The sequence below is a fragment of the Dryobates pubescens genome, chromosome 18, assembly GCF_014839835.1.
Source record: "Dryobates pubescens isolate bDryPub1 chromosome 18, bDryPub1.pri, whole genome shotgun sequence".
Taxonomy (NCBI): domain Eukaryota; kingdom Metazoa; phylum Chordata; class Aves; order Piciformes; family Picidae; genus Dryobates; species Dryobates pubescens.
In genome coordinates, this window is record NC_071629.1 from 5,427,063 (window position 1) to 5,447,594 (window position 20,532).

General features: G+C 50.8%; 1 protein-coding gene across 1 annotated transcript; it reads right to left on the reverse strand.

Annotated features, from left to right (window-relative positions):
* Positions 1-7,498: 7,498 nt before the first annotated feature.
* Positions 7,499-14,969, reverse strand: LOC104306394 (adrenodoxin). The gene is made up of 4 exons (XM_009907358.2): positions 14,731-14,969; positions 9,007-9,131; positions 8,445-8,574; positions 7,499-8,203 (listed from the first exon to the last, which is right to left on the reverse strand). Exons 1-4 carry the CDS (start codon positions 14,907-14,909, stop codon positions 8,083-8,085), a joined length of 555 nt encoding a protein of 184 aa, XP_009905660.1. The 5' UTR covers positions 14,910-14,969; the 3' UTR covers positions 7,499-8,082.
* Between the last annotated feature and the right edge of the window lie 5,563 nt (positions 14,970-20,532).

Here is a 20,532-nt window from a genome sequence, read left to right on the forward strand (position 1 = left end):
TTTTCAGCTGGGGCAGGAGTGGGGGGGGGTTGTTCTTGTTGAGATTTTTCTTTGTTGGGTTTTGTTGTTGTTGTTGTTGTTGTTTTTAATACCCTTTTTCTATGGAAGACCTTTACTGGTATCTAGTGGGCTGAATGCCACCAGGCTCTCCCTGTCCATGGATTAGCCAAGCTGTACAGGGTCTGATTCCATTGCTTTTTAAAGCAGGAAAGGAGAAATCCTGCTTCGTTTTCTCCAGTCAGCTGCTGCTGTGCGTGGATGAACAGAGAACTGGGACAGCTGCTGCTCCATCAGCATTAGTTACAAACCTTTATGCTTGCACAAAATCCTCCACTGTGCCCTGTTCATCACCACCCTTCATCCATCCAAAGGAAGACTCTGCACCTCCATCCCAGAAATCACTGCTGCTTCTCTCTGCTCACCTTTTGTCCCCCAGTGGTCTAGCTCATTACTGCACTCATTACTGTTAGAGGCTGGGTTCCAGAAACACCAAATGGTGCCCAAAGCATATTGAACATTTTAACCCCAAGACCGCTTCCTTCCCAATCCCCTCCCCCCACCTCCCTCCAGTTAATTGTGCATTGATTCTGATCTCCACAGCTAGCATTTGACAGAGCCACAGTTGCTGTAAAGGACTTCAGCACTGTCACTTTGGCAGGGCTACAAACATTTGTCCTCTTTTGGCATCCTCTGGGGGTAGCTGGTTCTTTTAGTTCCAGCAAAAGGTGACATTGCACATCTGCAGATGATGGTGAGGTTGTGTAGCTGCAAGGGTTGGTGCCATTTCAGAAGGCCTTTTTCCACAGGCAGTGTGAGTGGAGTAACTAATCAAATTCCTAGTCATGCTAAGAGCAACTTAAGCAGGATTTGGCTTTAGCATGAGGTCAAGGAGTTGTGGAAGTTGTCAAGAATGTTGTTGAGTGGATGCTGAAGCAAAGCCCCATCTGGCCAGAAAGTTGTCAGACAGTCCTAAGCTAAGATTGTCCAGGCTTCAACAGCACTGATGCTGTCTCAGAGAAGCACTGAGTTCCCACTCAGCAAAGTTCATCGCTCAGTGTGCTCCAGCAGAGTTAAGTGTGGGGAACTGCCAAGCAGGGATGTTCTGAGCAGGCTACTGGTATTGCACCACTCAAAAAATGCAGCTAGTGGCCTCTTGGAACATCCCTGTGAGTCCATCTAAGCTAGTGCTTTGAAGCACCACAGCCATAATGGGACTTGCTTAGAGGGTTGTGACGCTGCCAGCTGAGCTCTAAAAGAGTCTGAGAGCATCACATATAGTTGAGAGGCATTAAGAAAACGATGGGGAAAGTCTCAAAGGTTAACAGGTTCAGAATGTTTCATTTGAAAGTTACATGAGAGTTCTCTAAGGTGGTTTCTCTGAGGGAGACATTCCCTTTACTCAGTTAACAGTGGATGGGTGAAGGACAAGAGAAGACACAAACCCTACTGATGGAAAGTAGTCCTTGTGGAGTACATGCCCCCCTGGAAGCTGCAGGTAGCCATACCTGGAGGTGCTTGACACCTGCCATGGTTCAGTCCTTGCACAGAGAGGGAAGCCACCTTTGAACAGTGACCTAGCAGGTGTCTCCACTTACCTGTCTGATGCTTGTGAAAGTCAGTGCCAGGAGGATGACCCAGCTCTCCAAATTCACACCACTGACTATCAGGGCAGGAGAGGGGTTGGGGGCAAAGGCCAGAGCCCACTTTCCAAGGTGTATAGAGCTTGATCTGTTTATATGCAGGGTCTTTAACTTTTAGATGTGGCACACTCTGTCCCAGATGACCTTGGTGGCCCTTGTATGACAAGAGATGTATATAATCATAGCACAGCCCCCCCTGCCCCCATCATTTCCCTCACATGAACACTGATGAGGCATTCACAGTCGTCTTTTTTTTCCCAGAGCTACAGTTGTAACTATTTCAATAAAAGACACACAAAGCTTGTTTGTCACTGTGGTGTGGTGATCACCTTTTATTCCCTTGCTCTTTCCTCTCTCTCCCCTGGTGTTTGGAAACCATCAAACCGTGCTGGGAGACAGATGCTTCCCACCCTGGACCTGTGAGGTTGACCACGCTGACAAGGAGCCCTCTTCCAGCAAGTCAGCTCAAGCATTACCCTTCCTTCTGTCTTCTCAATGCTAAATGTGGCAAGAAAAATCCCTCTGTGCTTGGAAGAGAGGCGATTCTGTATTCTAAACACGCTGATGGATGGTAAACTGGCTCAGGGGCTGGGCCAGCCTCAGTTCAACCAAGGGGGAGCTGGAGCAGACGCAGAGTGAAAGCTCACGATCTGCGTCACCTAAGAGACCGATGAGCAAGTTAGAGATTAGTTTATAGAAACACTGGGAGGGGCAGGGCACAGCACACATTTGCCTCTTCTCCTCTCAGGCTGCCTAATATGGGTGCATTGCTCTCACAGCTGCTCTCACCCAGCTCTCTCTTAATAATGTCTCTTCATTTAAAACAACAGAAAACTTCCCCCCCGGACTATCAGAAGAGACAGCACAAATCCCTTGTCCCTTTGGGAGCATGGGGCTGCACAGCAGAGGCAGGCTGCTATGCAAGACTTAGCCTCTGCAAGGGCACAGAGAGACCTCCCTTACCTGCTGCCTCCAGGCCCGAGTGGAGATGTGCAGCACTCCTTTCCCTGCGAGCCCGGGCAGTAATGCAGTTCCAGCAGGCTGCTCCCCACATTTTGGCACCCAGTCCTACATCCACTGAGTTAGCCAGAGTGTTCCAGACCATCAAAATCCAGGTGGCAAAATAGCCACAGATTTCCCAGGTGTAGCAGACCTGGAAACCTGCCAGCTGTGCCACCAGCCAGCACACTGCAAATATAGTTGAGGTCAACAACTTGGTACAACTTGCCTTTGAGTTATGAATTTCCTTCACTGTTTCCACTACACTTCAGACAAAGACTAACTTTTGCTTGGAAGTGGCCTCTGAAGGTGATCTAGTTTAACCCCCCCTGCCCTTCCACCCCCCTTTCATCTTCCCAAAGCAGCTCCTGCTCCCTCTACACCACCCTCTACCCTGCCCAAACAGCTCCTGCTCCACCACCACCACTTCTGCAACCATCCTAGAGCCAGGGGCAAGACCCTCAACCAGCCAAAATACCACACAGAGGAGCTCAGCCCTGTTAAGGAGGCCCAGCCAGCACCCGTGGATGATATTGGAGGAGTCATCAATGTTGGAGTAGTTTCCCTAGCTAGCCGGGGGGCCACCAGGCCCCCCGGCCTTTGTAGTCACCACCACCATCACCCAGTGCACACCATGGGCACTCACCGGTGATGAGAGGAGGATCCTCCAGCCCAGAAGGGCTCAGCTTAGGGCTGCTGCCCTTCCTGGCCGGGATTAAAAAGGGGAAGGGGTGGGGAGGACAAAGTGTCCACAGCTGGGGTGGGAGGAGACTCCAATAGAGCCCAGGTGCTCTGGAAATTGAGGGGGAAAAGGGGGAAAATGAGGTGGGTGGGGTGGAAAAGGGGCAGATTGTGAAACCAGCGTTCCTGAGACAGGATGGATACTAAACCAATATTCAAATATGAATTATTGACTTTGAGTGATAGCTAGATGTTTAATATGGCTAGTTTCAGGATGTCCCACTACTCTTGGATATCAGATAATTTACTGACAAACTCAAACAAGGTTTTGATAGGCCAATACTAAGTTCAATAAACAAACAAAGCCACACACCTTCTGCTAAGGTGAGCAAGCTGATGTAGTTGCAGGTGTCCCTGCTCACTGCAGGGGAGGTTGGACTAGATGATCTTTAAAGCTCTCTTCCAATCCAAACCACTCATTAAGGCACTTAATGTAACACTCCACTTCTACACCCCCCCAAATCTTGGACATGTTCCCCATGGAACTGTTCCACAATGACAAAAAGATCCTGGCTTCTGCTGAACAGTAATTCCAAACTACTGCTTTTGGTCTTGGGAAACTCAAGCCCACAAGTATAAATCACCAAAGACACTAATTCTGACTGAATTCTCATAAGGGCACCCTGGCAGGAGACACCCAGCAGTAGGTCACCATGTCACCTGGGGCTGTGATTCACCCCCCACACAAACAGCCACTTGTGGGCATGCTGTGGGTGTCGCAGAGGGGAAAGCTGCTCGACAGCAAGATGAGGATGAAGAGGAATGCTCTTTGACCTCCTGCAACAAAAAAGAGGAAGGTGCAACTGCTTTAAGTTTGTCTTCCTTGTAAATAGGTGTTTCATTCCTCTTTTGTCATGGGGTGGAGTCTCTAAACCAGCACTCCTAGGAAGTCCAAGGAAGACAATTAGAAGACCTTCAAATAAGAGGCCTATTCCTCAAGAGAGAGTGCCCCATCCTCAGAGTCATTGCTCCTGACACCTATTGACACCTGCTGAGGAAGTGATTGGTGCCACTTGATACCATCTGCCTGGTCACATATTGCATCCAACTGCTACCAAAACTGCTCTTTCAAATCTCACAACTGGGATGTGCCCTTCCCTGGGATGCAGATGTATGGGGAAGTCACCAAGCAGCCTTGAAAATGTTCCACAGCACCCAGCTTGCTGGTGAGAAATACCAAATACAGAGATGGTTGGCTTTCTGCCCCAGAAAGGCTCTGTTTCCCCCTAGTGCACACTCCTCACACACAAATAGGTCCTGCTTATCTCTTTGTCTTCTTTTCAGATCAAAAGGGGCCATTTAGTCCAAGCTGGCCTGACACATACTGAAAGCTCTACTCCATGTCCCACTGGACACAGTCACTCAGGAGGATGTGTCCTGTGGTTGCCATCCAGGAAGCAAGGAGCCTTCAGGACCTGTTCCCAGTATAGGTCAAGGCCAGGCAAGTCCAGCTCATATGCCTTGAGGAGCCAATGACTCACCCAGTTTAGCCTCCTCTCATTTCTGCTTGGCATGTATGATTTGTTCCCTTATCCTGCAGCTGACAGAAACTGTGATGGAACTGCCTGGAGCAGCTATCACTTATTTCAACCATTTCAGCCCCACTTCTGACATCCCAACAGTGTCAGGAAAGCCAGTCTCTGAAGACACAGTCTCCCCCATCCTTTGCAGATAGCTCCTCTGTGCAGAGTCCCCTCTGCTGTTCCAGGGCACCTGTGAGGGACAGCCAGCCTTGCCAAAGAGCAGTGCAGGCTATTTTAGCTACCTGCATATCAAAGCAAACAAACAAACATAGCTTTGTCTCCAGAAGTCACCCACACTCTGAAGTGGAGCGTGACACTCAGCCTTTTCAATCCAGCAGCGGCTCCCTCACTTGCCATCCCACCAGCATCTGTCTAGAGAACTGGAATCACCAGCAACCTGTGGTCCAGTTCCAAGCTCCCAAACAGGAGGGGGCTGAGGGGAGTGATGGACTGACTGGATCATCTCTGCTTTGTGAAGGTACAGTGGCAGCACTAGCAGTGGGAAGACTCAAAACCAGGCACAGCCTGGAGTTTTCTGAGCTGCAATAAGCAAAGGGCTACCCTGCAGAAGGTTTGGCTTGGCCTGGTTTATGTGAAATGCCAGTCCAGAGGCTCTGAAGCCCCAGCGCACCCCCACACCCATGGTCCCAAAACAGAGCTGGGACCCTGCAAATACCCCACCCTGCTGCATTCACCTCCCGCAGCAAATGCTTCTGGCCCACACTAAAACCCAGCAGAGCTTCTGTCAGTGTCTATGGCTAAAACCGTGCTCTTTATTTGGATGGAGGACCAGAGAGGGAGCCACAGCCCACAGTGGGAATTTAGAGAGTGTCGCCTGTAAGCCCAGAGGGACGGCGGCGCATCCTGGGAGGGCAGGGCTGTGCCCGCATCACCGAGGTCTGGAAGGCGGCCGTGAGACCATCGGCCATGGCAGCAGCTCCGCGCCGTCCGAGGTAGAGCTGATGGCCATCCAGAGCGTAGGAGAGGAGAGCGAAGGGATGGGACACAGCGAAGCCGCCGCCGCCGCCTCCCCTGCTGCGGCTCCGTGCGGGGAGCGGCTGCTGCACCGCGAGCGCCCCCGCGCGGCGCCGCCCTCGACGGCCACCGGCCCTCGGCGGCCACCGGCCCTCGGCTGCCAGCGGCACCGGCGGCCCCCGGCCCCGCACGGTCTCCGGCCCCGCACGGCTCCCGGCCGGCAAGCACTGCCCGCTGCTGCGGTTGGATGGAGCGGCTATAGATGTGTCAGCGGGGAGGCTGCGTTCCCCTTTTGCTGGACTACGCAGGACAAACCCCGCGGGTGATGCGGGAATGCTAACCCCAGACAAAGGTGGTCCCAGACAAAACCATTTTAGGCACTTGCACAGGTCTAGGTCTTTAGAATATCCTCTCGAGTGACTTTGCACCAGGATGCTCAAACTTGGCATTTCCAGCCCTTATATCAATAAGAAGGACTCCTGCATCTGAAGCTCTGTACCCTTCTCTCCTCCCCCCCACCCCAGATGCAGGTCTGTCTAACACAAGACATGGGGACATTTAAGCTGGATGTGAGGAAGAAGTTCTTCCCAGAAAGAGTAATTGACCATTGGAATGTGCTGCCCAGGGAGGTGGGGGAGTCACCATCACTGGAGGTGTTCAAAAAGGGATTGGACATGGCACTTGAAGCCATGGTTTAGTTAGTCCTGAGGTGTTGGGTGACAGGTTGGACTTGATGATCTCTGAGGTCTTTTCCAACCTTATTGATTCTATGATCTCTCCATCTAAAATATTTGGTTTTCACCCATCTAATCAGGTACTGTTGCCACAGGCTGAAGTCAGACTCTGAAAGTTGAGGAGTTTAATTTATTGCCAGTTTTAATTGTTGATTCAGGTGTGAAGGGGAAGATGACAAACAATGAAACAGGGACACACTGTTCCCTACCCTTCTGCAAGCTCATCTTCAGTCAGACTCAACTCTTCTTCATCCCAGTTCATTGTCTCAACATCCCTTGACTTCACCAGTCCTTTCAGTGAGGGAAGAGGTCAGGGTTATATGCCTAAAACTTTCTGCCAGTCCTGGCTTCTTGCTAATTTAGTTCTAATGGTCCTGGTTTAAATTTCTACTTCTGCTCAAGTGTTGTTCTGTTCAAGGAGTCCCTGCCCTGGGTCACCCATGGGCTGCAGTCCTCCACAGATCCATGCCCTGGCATGGATCATCCATGGGCTTCAGTCCTTTCAGGGCTATGACTCCTCTGGGATAGAGCACCTCCTTCCATGACTGTTTTAAACATGTATGGTTTTAATCAGTTGCTGAACATAGTCTGGGTTTTAATAAATCCATAAGAAAGGGGTTTGTCTGGAATTCTGTTTGGAAAACTGAGTTATAGGTCATGGGTTCTCCATGACATTTATATGGCAGGCTTGACATATCCACTGCAACAGAAAGGAAAAATCCAGTCAAGTAAACTGGGGCAACAGGATATTACAGCTAAATTTCCATCAAGCTCACTGTATTCCAACCAGCCTCATGTTACCAGAGAAGTGCATCTCATGGGTCTGAAATCCTGATCATCAGAATTTTATTTGACCTATGTGGTAGCACAGCAGTTGGAAAAATTCAGTGTCTGGAGAAAGTATCAGATCGTGGCACAGAACAACTCAGTGACACCTGAGATTCACAGGCTGTGGGTCCCTCCTTCAGGAAATGTCAGCATTCCAGCAGCTGTCAGCATGCTCTCCCTAACCAAACTCAGTCTGTATCACCAAGCCAGTCGGCATGCTGTCTTCTAGTTGGAACAGCAATCTCTTCCTTAAGCTCCCCAAACGGGGAAAAATCTGCTCTGCAGTGTAGAGAGCCAAGCCTTGCAAAAATTCCCAGCAGTTACTTAGGATAAGCAGAATTCCTTACATTTCAAAGGAGAGGGTGAGTCACACAGCACAGATGTTTGCTGTCACCCACCCAGGGAAAGGTAAAGCCAGCCACTCGCTTTAGTCCAGTCGCGTTCAGCAGAGCACTTAAGCACTTAAGCACTTAAGTCAGGTACCAAAGACCCTAGAATGAAGCTTCGTTTCAATAAGAGATTTGCTCAGCAGGCACTTACACTGAATCAGGCACAAGCCAGCCACAAAAAGCAGTATTGTTAACCAAAAGTACTCTGCCACACCTAAAATGAGGATGGGTTTTGTGCAGGAGTCGTTTCCAGCTACTGCTTGCTTTGCTTTCCAACCTCCAGCTCGCTCCTGATGTCCGACACATCCATGGGGACCCGCACCGTCAGGCCATCCATCCACTTCTTGACACACACCTGGCAGCCAAGCCGGGATCTGAGAAGAAAATACAAAGTGAGGCTCTACAGCTCCCACAGTAAAGGAAGAAAATCCACACCTACATTGGGATGTTTGGTCCAGGATGGGTTTTCACTGCAGTACTCGCTAAAGGTCTCCTGTGCCCCAAGAGGAAGTAGCACTAAAGGGACAGGGGAAGTCCTTTCCCCTTTAGAGCAGGGGGCAGGTGTTGAGAATCTGCCTCAGAGGCCTGAGAATCTACTGCAATCAAGAGGCTTACGTCTCAGTGAGTCCATATGCCAAGTCCAGCATGTCCAGCTCCTCATCTGAGATAGCACCCAGCTTTTGGAAGGCGTCCTTCTCGAAGATGAGGTGACAGGTGGAGCAGGCCAGCGTCCCTTCACATGCACCTGGTTGAGAAATGGGGGAACAGAAAACACCAAGGGGGTGAGAGAGGTCATCCTCAGGAATGGTGTGAGCAAAGGTCCTTTAACAGGCCCGGAGCACGACCAGAGAGATGCCAGCCCACGCAGTAGATGGGTGCAGATTTCAGCCTGCCCCTTCTCTGAGAGGATCACAGTCTGTCTTCGAATCCGTCTGCCAGCTGTAACCAGCCAAACACATCGACACGGGCTGCTGGGATCCCGGCGGTGACAGCGTGGAAGTCACACTGCCACCTCTCTGCAGTAAGCCAGCTCAGCAGGCAGCCCTTGAGGAAGAGAAGTACGCTTCGTGGTGTCACCAGAACACAGCGGCGCCTGTAAGCTGCGCTGTTCCCAGGCACCCACTGGTCACAGCACAGACTCAAATCCCAGGAGCACATATCCTGGTGCAACACCTACCAAATCCATCAATGGCCAAGTTTTGGTTGAGTACCACTTCCAGCAGGCTCTCCCCTTCCTTGGCTGTGGCTGTAAGCCGCTCTCCATCCCGATTTACGAAGTGCACCGTCACCTGCTCTGCACAGCTGTAAGACAAGTTTGCAAACATCAGAGGCCCCTTCCCTGCACACCCACAGCTGAGGTCCTCTGGCTGAGCACTAGAGACACTTGGAGGGAAATGTGCATACAAACGCTTTCTAGAAGGATTGCACCACGCATGTCAGGAAAGATTCAGATCATCCGCTCTCAATGGTGGACAAATTGACTCAACCTACTTCCCACAACACCAAACATCCCTCAGAATGAAAGTTCAGCTGCACAAGAGCAAGTGCAGGTGCTCTGCACCTGCTGCCTCTTCTTGGGCTGGCTCTTGGTGGAGGGGAGCTTGTAGACAAAGTGTTTGTGGGCCTGGGATGTTAATCCTGGGTGATGCAATAGGAAGAAAAGGGCTGGGGATCAGATGCTAGTTGTGCAATAAGGGCTGCTGTCATTCACATTTTGTTTCCCCATCCCAAGAGGATTACTTGATGATTGTTCTGTTTCTGCTGCTTGTTCTTTCATGAAGTTCCCACGCCTTCCCTGAAGCAGCCTTGTGATGAGACACGCTCAGCACGGCGAGCAACCGGGCAGAGAACCTCCTCTGAGCTGATGCGATCTTTGCTTAGGGGAAACTGACCATTATTTGGACAGCCTGTGGAATTTAATCTGGTAGAGAGTTAAGAACGAGGCCAGCAGCATCTCTTGGTGTTGATTTGTGGAAACCCCACCTAAAAAGACGACAGAAAGAGCATCCTCTTCCTATCCTCCAGAGCAGGCTCTCCCTGCCAGTGTGATGAAGGCAGTCACTTTGAACAGCCATGTCAGGGACTTCTCACCAAGAGAGCATACTCTGAGACCATGTGTTATCTTGTCAGGGGAAGCACATGAGCAAACACTGTTGTTTCTTAGTGTACATACCCAAATGGTCCCTTAGAAAGAGGAGGTGCCTGTAACCCAAAGGCCCCACACCCTGTGCTGCAACAGGACAGCACCCTGGCGGCAGTGGATATTTTGCCCAGTGCCTCTCTATGTGGCACAGCCCAAGAGCTCATCATCTCAAAGTTCAGGGCATTCTTCAGAAGGTGGGTTCACCCTCTTTTCTGTCAGGCAAACAGCACACACCCCTCTTCCAGATCTCTGGAAAGATCCACCCCTTTCTCCCACAGCTCTGAAACTCCCAAGCCCTGGCGGTGTGAGTGCTGCCTCGTGGCCTTGCTGCTGTCATTCCTGGCACAGAAATAATGAGCCACAGCCTTGAAGACAGAAGGAATCTTTCAGTGAGAACTGGCCAGGCTCACAATCCCCTGGATTTTCCCACTTGCACAAGATTGAGTGAAGCAGCATCCAGCTTCTTCCAGTAAAAGCACTGTTTGTTATAGACCTCAGTAATACTTCTCTGAAGCTCTGTGGCCAGTGAAAAAAGCAGCAAGTATGGCTCAGGGCTCTGAGGATTTCTAATGTTAGTTCCTGGTTTCTCACACTGTATTTACTGTATTTGTGCTGAACACAAACTCTCACAGCCCCAGTCACACGTCAGAGCAAACCTACCAGCTGAGGAAGCTCCCTAGTGCCTGCACTCTGTGCCAGGCATCCTCTTGGAAAGTCAGAGACTGGGAGGAGAAATTGGTTAAATGGGGATTGTCCTTGGGATGGCAACACCAGCAGCTGAAATGATTTCCAGTGTCTGTTCATCCCTCTCTGCTCTGTGGCAGATGAAAATGAAGCACCTGGAGATCACTGCTGCACTTTCCTTTTAATGCTGAGCACAGAAATATACATGGATCAAGTTTAAACAATTTCCTTTGCTCTTTCTTAACCCAGCAAAAGGCAGAGGTGGAGTACAGGGGATGTGTTCAGCTGAACAGGAGACAGGAAGGAATGTCTGTAGAAATGTGATGGGGAAAGGGGAAGAAGAATTCTCTTTCAGCTTTGCAGGTCATGTTCATTGTGCTTCATGCAAGTCACAATCACCACCCAGACCTAACCCCATTTATCTAGTGACAGGTCAGTGCAGTACCTCTCAGAGGGACTGAGGATGCTGCTTCTTGCAATGCTGTCACATGGGCTTCATTGGCATGGCTTCAGGTGCAGAAAGTTCCAAAGAATGATCTCTTTGGAAAGCTAATCCCCATATTCCATCCCAACTTGCACGTGGAGAAAAGAGATGAAGGAGTATTTCTTGGTTTGTCTGCTCTCTTAAAGTTTCCAGTTGCCTGGATTTAAAGAGCAGGAGCAGAGCACAGAGGCTGCTGTACCTGCATCTGAGGAGATTGCTTCCTGGTTTTCAGAAAGCTTCAGCAGAAGACAATGCCTGGGCCAGCCCTAGGACAGGATCCCCTGGCTGTGAAAGCAGCTATGAGGTTAGCACTGAGACTGCACCACAGAGGGAAGAGTTTCCCCCGTGCAGATCACATTGCAGCCATGCACAGTCAAGCAGGACCACCCTATTTCCCAAAGCAAACAGCCAAAGAACATCTTTAAGACATTTCAGTGTCCTCCAGAGAGACACCCACAGACACCTCTCTCTGCAGCTAAGAGATACAAACATGTTCTCAAATGTCAAAGGAGACCGATGCAGAGCAATCCTCTCTATATTCTGATGGCATTCAACAAGTCCAGGTGCTGGGTGCTGCGCTTTGGCCAGAACAACCCCATGCAGTGCCACAAGCTGGGGTCAGAGTGGCTGGAGAGCAGCCAGGCAGAAAGGGACCTGGGGGTACTGGTTGACAGCAGCTGAACGTGAGCCAGCAGTGTGCCCAGGTGGCCAAGAAGGCCAATGGCATCCTGGCCTGCATCAAGAACAGTGTGGCCAGCAGGAACAGGGAAGTCATTGTGCCCTGTACTCAGCACTGGTCAGGCCACACCTTGAGTCCTGTGTCCAGTTCTGGGACCCTCAATTTAAGAAGGACATTGAGAGACTTGAAGGTGTCCAGAGAAGGGCAACGAGGCTGGGGAGAGGCCTTGAGCACAGCCCTGTGAGGAGAGGCTGAGGGAGCTGGGGTTGCTTAGCCTGGAGAAGAGGAGGCTCAGGGGAGACCTTCTTGCTGTCTACAACTACCTGAAGGGAGGTTGTAGCCAGGTGGGAGTTGGCAACCAGAACAAGAGGACACAGTCTCAAGCTGTGTCAGGGGAAGTTTAAGCTGGAGATGAGGAGGAAGTTCTTCACAGAGAGAGTTGCTGACCTTTGGAATGTGCTGCCCAGGGAGGTGGTGGAGTCACCATCCCTGGAGGTGTTCAAGAAGGGATTGGATGTGGCACTTGGTGCCATGGTTTAGTTGTCATGAGGTGCTGGGAGCCAGGTTGGACTTGATGATCCTTGAGGTCTTTTCCAACCTTATTGATTCTGTGATTCTGTGGGTTAGACCCATTTGTCCCATTTTCATGGCAAATAGGCAGGTTTTCCAGTTGTAGGTGAAATAATTTGTTATCCAGGAGAAATGGTGAAGTCTCAACACTTCACACAATGTGGCAACTCAAAGAGTTCCTTCAACAGGATAGTGCAAGCCTGCTGCCAACAAGCAGAGTGTGCTTGATCCAGCAAACCCCAAAGCTGCACACATCTATTGTCAGAAAACATGCTGTTTTAGAGGTACCTGCAGCTTCAGCTGACATCTGGCCCCCACCAAGCTCCCACAAGTGCTGGAGGGATTTGTTTCCTGCAGTTCCTCCCGGGCACAGGAGAGGAGCACCCAGGTCACACAGGAACACATCCAGGCAGGTTTTGAACGTCTCCAGAAAAGGAGACTCCACAGCCTCCCTGGGCAGCCTGCTCCAGGGCTCTGTCACCCTCACAGGGAAAAAGTTTTTCCTTATGTTCATGTGGAACCTCTTCTGCTCCAGCTTGCACCCACTGCCCCCTGTCCTGTCATTGGACATCCCTGAGCACAGCCTGGCTCCATCCTCCCGACACTGCCCTTCACATCTGAACAAACATGAACGAGGTCACCCCTCAGGCTCCTCTGCTCCAAGCTAAAGAGCCCCAGCTTTTATTTTCTGCTTTGGTTTGAATTTGTCTGCTGATGTTTTTGAAGCTGGGGGGCTGTGTGTGGAAATTCCTTTCTCATTTTGCTAAGGAAATAGTTTTGAAGCAGGATTATAAACCCAACTCGAAATCAATTAGACAAACTCGCCTTCATTTAGGCTGGGCTAAATGGGCAGAGCTCTGGAAGGATCTTACTGGGGTGTGACAAACTCAGCACTGAAAGTCCAACACATGCCACCTGATCCCTCCCCTTTTGAAAAGAAATAAACAAACAAATAAACAATTGTTTTCAAGTTGGTGACACAGGAAACTACTGAAAGGGGTCTCAGGAATGTTCCCCATCTCTGTGCCAGTGTTTTATCCCTAAAGGAAACTTTCCAAGGCCATACCAAACAGCAAGATGCCTGCAAGTAGTGCCAGAGATAACTTCATAGGCAAGAAACCAATGAGAAGGAAACCCCCCACTGATAAGAGGTCTGATAAATCCCATTAACCAGGGCTATCAGTTAGGACTTTTCTCTGAGGTCAGATAGCAACACAGTTGATTCTATTTTCCGGGATGCTGGTGGGGTCTTTGCCTCAATGTCTAACAGATTGCAGTCTGACCCAGGTCAGGAGTTCTACAAACTCTCCTTATTTTGCTGAGGAAAAATGCAATCTCCTTCTAAATTATCCCTAAGGAAGAAAGAGAGGGAAGGGAGGCTGCAGAGGGAAGGGAGGCAGGGAGGCTGCAGTAGTTCCCAGTGCAGAATTAGAGATGAGCGCTGGACCAGGCAGCCTCTCCTCAGCCCTGTCCTTCCAGCACACAGGGACAGTCTCCTCCTATGCTTTTAAGATTTCCTTCCTGAAGAGCACCCACCAGCTTTCTGAGCTCCTGAATGGATTTAGAAGCATTTCTAAACACAAGCTTCTCACCAATTTCCACAGCTCACAGGCTCAGTCACCATGACAAACTGACATCCTGTCCTGAGCAAGCAGTCTCAGCAAAGCCCTGGACAAGTCAGTGGCCTCAGGAGCCTGGCAGGATGTGTGCTGTGGATTGTACAGCCCCTCCACCTACAGCCACCCTCTGGGCAGCTGAGCACTAGAGCCAGCTCCATCACCTCCCTGTCAGGAGAAGCACACCAGCAAGGTGCAGGAGCTTGCAGCGTGGCTACCTGTAGCCTAAAGAGAACATTTTACTCCCTGGAGCTGCACACATCATCAGCTCCTAACTCTGCCTTTACAGCAGCAAGGGCAAGAATCCCAAGAGAATCTGCAATCCAGAGCAACCCAGTGGCCATCCCAACTTCCCCACAGCAGGAATACAGCAGGCTCATGGCCCAGCTGGCTGACATCCTTGGCCACCATGCCTGTTCCTCCAAGGCTGGGCTCCAGGGGTCAGTGGCTTCTTGGATCCTCATCTTTGTGCTCCGGGTCCAAGCCATTAGCTTTGGCCTCCACAGCTCCAGAAGCAGGGAGCAGCACCTCTCACAGACTGGCTCTTAGCACCACCTTCCTCCCATCAGCGCCTGCTTAGCCCCCACTTCCTCACCCACCACCTCCCACAGGGCACGTTTTGCACTGTCTCTTCTCCCTTCTGTGGAGCAAGGCAGAGGGGAGTGCATGTCCATCCTGGACAGGCCCTTCCAGATGCAGCAAGCAAAGCTCAACATTTTACTCACCTTGATTCCCCAGGGGCATCCTGGAGCTTGAGTGTGGAGCTAAAGCTTCTTTCTGACCCGTGTGTAGCTGCTGTGTGACGCTGCTCAGCCACCCCACAGAGAGCAACCAAACGAATTTTGCTGGCAGTCAGCCCACCCAGCAAGGGTCTCATGAGCCTCGAGATGCCTTGAGCTATCATGATACTGCAGAGCCTGCTCTGTCTCTCCTGGGCTGCTGTTTGTTGCAAGACCAGCTAGATTAAGAGCTTCAAGCACAGCTGAGGAGGGGGGAGAAAGAGAAAGAAAGAAAAAAGCCCTAGGCCAGCCTCCCTGGGGGTGGAGGGAGGGAGGAGAGAGTGGGAGGAGGAGGGAAGGATGGTCAGAGGGACTGTGCTTGAATCTTGCTAGAGTCCAGCCCATCAGGGCATGGGAATTGGGTGAAGCATGGCAAAGTGAGCATCCTCTCCACAAACCAGTGCCTCTTGCCTTGTTTTTCCTGACAGGCTTCCCTTTTAGGAACCAGACCTCAATCCAGTCTCAGGACCAACCTTCACTGCAATGCCCAATCATACAAGAGGCTGAGAGCAGGCTGCCAGGAGCACTGGCAGCTGCAGCTCAGGAAGAGAGGGGCATATCAATGCTGATGGCAGAGGGGTGAGAGTAAGGCTTACAGATTCTGCTCAGTATAGACATCCCTCAGGCACATCTCTGCCTGCCCCAGCACTGCAGCCTCCCAAGATCAGAACAGTCACACTGCAGGCTCCCATCTCTAAGATCTGAACATTCCCTTACTTTGCAGGAGGGTGGTGAGAAGCAGCCACACTTTGCTCAGTTGCTGATGTAAGGGCACAGATACCTTCCTCTTCTCACTGACTGATGCTCCTTGCTAGTGAGACTTCTGCAGAAGGAAACTCTTTCATTTATTCCCAGAAACAGTCTCCAGTTTAGCCTGTCCACCTCTCCAGGGTAAACCAATCTGCCCCTGCAACAGCAGAGACAGTTTCAGTTCCTGGCTTTTGTGGAGTTTGAGAGCAGCTCTCACCTAGGGAGCTTGAATCCTCCCTAACACCAGTTGGGAGGAGGAAGTTCTTCCCCATGAGAGTGGTGAAGCCCTGGAATGGGTTGTCCAGGGAGGTGGTTGAGGCCTCATCCCTGGAGGTGTTTAAGCCCAGGCTGGATGAGGCTCTGGCCAGCCTGATCTAGTGTGGGGTGTCCCTGCCCTTGGCAGGGGGTTTGGAACTGGATGATCCTTGTGGTCCCTTCCAACCCTGACTGATTCTATGATTCTGTGAACAGCTCACCATGAGAGATGTTTGCTGTAGCCAAGTCTTTTAATGCAGTAACATGTTATTAACATACTGGAACTAGGCTCCCTAGAGGGAAACTACAGGACAAGAATAAGAGCTGGCTGGAAATTGTTCCCTTCCCACAGTGTGATTTGTTGAAGACAACTCAAGTGTCTTGGCTTTTCCCCCCAGAGTGAAACTTTTCCACCCAAAGTTCTCAGGTTGGAAGGGGATATTTGAGCTTTCTGAGCAAAGCATTGAAGACTACCTGAAGGGAGGCTGTAGCCAGGTGGGGCTTGGTCTCTTCTCCCGGGCAGCCAGCACCAGAACAAGAGGACACAGTCTCAAGCTGCGCCAGGGGAGGTTTAGGCTGGAGGTTAGGAAGAAATTCTTCATAGAAAGCGAGACTGCCCATTGGAATGTGCTGCCCAGGGAGGTGGTGGAGTCCCCATCCCTGGAGGTGTTTAGGAAGAGACTGGATGGGGTGCTTGGTGCCATGGTTTAGTTGATTAGATGGTGTTTCTCCAGGCTAAGCAACCCCAGCTCCCTCAGCCTCTCCTCCCAGGGCTGTGCTCCAGACCCCTCCCCAGCTTTGTTGCCCTTCTCTGGACACCTTCCAGCAACTCAGTATCCCTCTTAAATTGAGAACTGGACACAGGGCTCAAAGTGTGGCCTAACCAGTGCTGAGTACAGGGGCAGAACGACTTCCCTGCTGGCCACACTATCACCATCACTGGAGGTGGTTAGGAAGAGGCTGGATGGGGCACTTCTTGTCCTGGTTTAGTTGATTAGATGGTGTTGGGTGAGAGGTTGGACTTGATGATCTCAAGGTCTTTTCCAGCCTGGTTAATTCTATTCTATTCTAAGACATCAGGAGTAGGGCAATCTTCATTTTCAGTCCAATAGCTTTTTAAAGCAAGGGTGCAAACATTCAAACACACCATGGAGACAGCTCCAAGTAGAGAGAGAAACAAACAAACCAACCACTTCTTGTCCTAGGAGGAAAGCCAGTTTCTAAAGTCACCTGTCTACCCCCCCTCTGTTCACTCTACACCTGGTAGGGCAGCACAGAGGAATGTTTCATTCCACCTCACCCCTGCCTGCCAAGTGCAGCTGGGCATTCCTACTCCCACGACACAGCTTGCAGATGGAATGTGCAGCACTCTGCTGTGGAGGAATGTGAGCTGAGATAACTTGGGAGTTTTCTTTGCAGGGCATCACTGACCCAAGCCTCCTTTTTGCTGAAGGGGTGTGTGTGACACTTCTCAGCTCAGAATGTGATCAGCAATCACAGAGCTGCAGCACCCTCAGGCCAGCCCCTGCTCATCACAGAATTTCAGGGGCTGGAAGGGACCTCAAAAGATCTTCTAGCCCAGGCCCCCCTGCCAGAGCAGGATTATCCCACAAATGCATTGTTTTTCCTGCCCTCAGGTTGTGTTCAGGCCAGCAGCTCTGAGCTATCAGGGCTGGGGGAGACAGACCACTGAGCACCAGAAAGATTTTCACATAAAGCAAGTGCTACCCTCGAGCCCAAAGTCTGAGAGAGCCACTCTGCTGAGGCACCCACGGCACACCCCTGGGAGCAGCAGAGCAGGGGTGTGCTGCTGAAGCAGGTTTGCCATGCAGCAGGCAAGGGTGCATATCAAGCTGCCCAGCCATGCCTGGGATCACTGGGACCTCTCCAGTTCTACCTCTCAACCTCAGTTAACAGAAAACTTCTTCATTTCAAACAGTTTGTGGAATATCCTTCAAAGGCTTCTCTCCACTCCCCTGCTTGTGTCAGAGCTGGCAGTGGGGTAAACTGTTTCAGCTGAATGCAGCTCTGGCCAGCATCCCTGCTCCTTGGTCCCTCCTTCTCAGATCAGGTTTTCCAGGTGGTTTGCTCTCTCTTGCAAGCTGGCCTGAATACTGCAGCCTTCAAATCCAAATTCTTGGGCTGCAGCTCACTCACAAGTGTAAAACTGCTCTGTGCAGCCTCTGCAGCTGAGAAGCTCTGCCCAGTCCTGCCTTGGCTTTTCAGACACTACAGAGATGCAGAAAGCAGCCTAGTTCTGTCTCTCTCTGTAGAAGGAAAGCAAGGCTTGCCATGAGAGATGCAAGGAGAGGGGCCACAGCTCATCCAAACAAACCACAAGGCACCTTATCTCTCCAGCAAACCTTGAATTGAGAGCTGCACTAGATATATGTGCAGCAGTTTTCCCAGCAAGGACATGTGTGTGTTTGCCTGGCACCGACCTCTCTCCTTGCCAGGAACTCTGAGCACAGCAAGCATCAGGTCAATGCCACCCAGTGGGAAAGAGGCCAACAGAGAGAGAAGTCAGGTCTGAGAGGATCATGCTCAGTCCTGAGCAGTGAAGGGGGCACACCTGTGCTCTTGGTGAAAGCAGGGGCAGCCCTGCTGGGGTGAGAGAGATTCATGCCCTACACTGAGCATGGATAAACCTGATTTAAGGTCTTTAAAAGAGGGAGGGAAAAGGATAAGTAAGATCTCATTTTCTCTCTCCTCTCCCCAGCTCCATCTAGCAGCAAATCTGGATATAAATGCAGCTCTTCCAGAGTGAAACCCTGTTCATTTAGCCCAGGACACAAAAATAGAACACTCTGCAAATAGCCACCACTCCCATTAAAAAAAAACCAAACCAAGCAATCAGGAAAAAAAAACCCCAACAAAACCTCAATGCAACTAAGGAAAACTATCCTTGCTTTGAAAACAAACCCTCCAAAGCTTGCCTTGGAGATCAGCACACATTTTACAGGCAGGACAGACACATCTGAAGGGACCCTTTAGCTCTGGCCCATAGAAACGTGGCCAAGTTTCCACCAGTGTGCACATGGGCATCTCCTCTGCCCACAAGCCTGCCTGCCAGCGGGGCACACTCTGCTGGCAGGGCAGTGGCTCTGCCCACATGGCTAATGAAGTGCTAGCTGGGAAGGAAGTGTTTTCCAGCTTGAAATAGGCTGCCCAGCTGTCTCTTCTGCACCACACAAAGGACAGTCTCATGTACGTGTCCAAGAGAGCTATGAGGTGCCATTAACTCCACCTCAGCCCCAATTCCAACACAAGAAGGGATTGAAATCAGCACTGCAGCGATCCAGCAAGAAGTTTCACAACACTTTTGTAGCCTTTCACAGCCAGAAGCACTCTCAGACTGCTGAGACACCAGACCACCATTAGAGCTTCAGTCCTCCTGCAGACTGGTTCAGCAACCACACAGGCATGGTCAGCACAAGGCAGACTCATACTGCTTCCTCTCAGCAGAAGACACTGCAAACTGCTCTGACCAGAAGAGCTCTTCCATAAACTTTGTGGCTTCTAAGAGACTCTAGATGGCAGGTTAAAAAATTCCTGCACCAGCCTGCAGCCTTTCTGAAAGCAGATGAAGATCATCATTAATATGTGTATTAACCACAGGATCACACAGAGTTTTAGTGGTGCTGCAGTTTCAGGGCTGTGAGAGTAACTCCATTGCTGTTTCAGTCAAGGCTGGGTGTCTTTGATAAGGGAGGAAGAACTTCTCTGCAGAGGAGCAGGAGGAATCAGGAGAGGCAGCCCATCCTGCAGCAAAGCAGCCACCAGAGCAGCAGAGGGAAGGGACAGAAATCACACACAAGTCAGAAACCACCCCTGGCCCCTGTCCTCAAGACTTCTTGACAGCAGCCACCTCTGGCAATGCAGCTGCTGCCTGGCTGGGTGAAGGCTACTATGATGTTACAAGGCCTTCACTTGCAGATGCTTCTCCTTCAGTCACTCAAGGATGCCTCAGAGATGGATGGGAGGGCAGTAGTGCTGCATGTGGGGTATGGACAGCCTTCACCCTAACCTCCCAGCTCCAGAGCAGTATATTTCACATTCCCCTGACCCTTTGGTCATCCTGATGATTGAAGACCAGCCCTGGCTTGTATTTCTTTAAGAACTGATGCAAAATCATGGGTGCCAGTAATTTTCCAACTAGCTCTGCTCACCAGAAAGCTGTAGCAATGGTATCTGCACTTGCTCTGAGCAGCTGTTATCCTCAACAGAAGCTGGAAGGTTCAAGTCCCATGACAGAGGTTCTGCAAAGGCTTTCTTCACAACCCCAGAGGCACAGAGGTCATTAGCAGAAAGGTGGCAGCAGTCATGCTCTTCTCTCACTGGGCCCAGTCCTAAGACCTCAGGAGGCACAGGTAGAGACAACCACAGAACAAAGTGGGCTGAAATCCCTGGTAGAGGGTGAGGACAGCACAAACCCAGCAGCAGTATTGCTGTACACTAACCTGGCTATTGATGCCCTTGGGCCTGGACATGGCACAGTAGGCTCTCATTGGTGGCATGTTGCAAGAACAGCTGCTCCTGCTCCATTGGCAAGTTAAACACCATTGAATTTATACTCAGTGTCTCCTCAAAGATCTGTGAATTCCACCACTGGCTCCAGTCAGACAAATTGGAGGACTCCAGAGAGAAAGGGACATCAACTCAAGCAGTTGCTTTCAGGATGTGAGCAAGATCTTATTTGTCAGGGTGCTATGGGGTTGACCTGTCCAGAACTCAAGCTGGTTA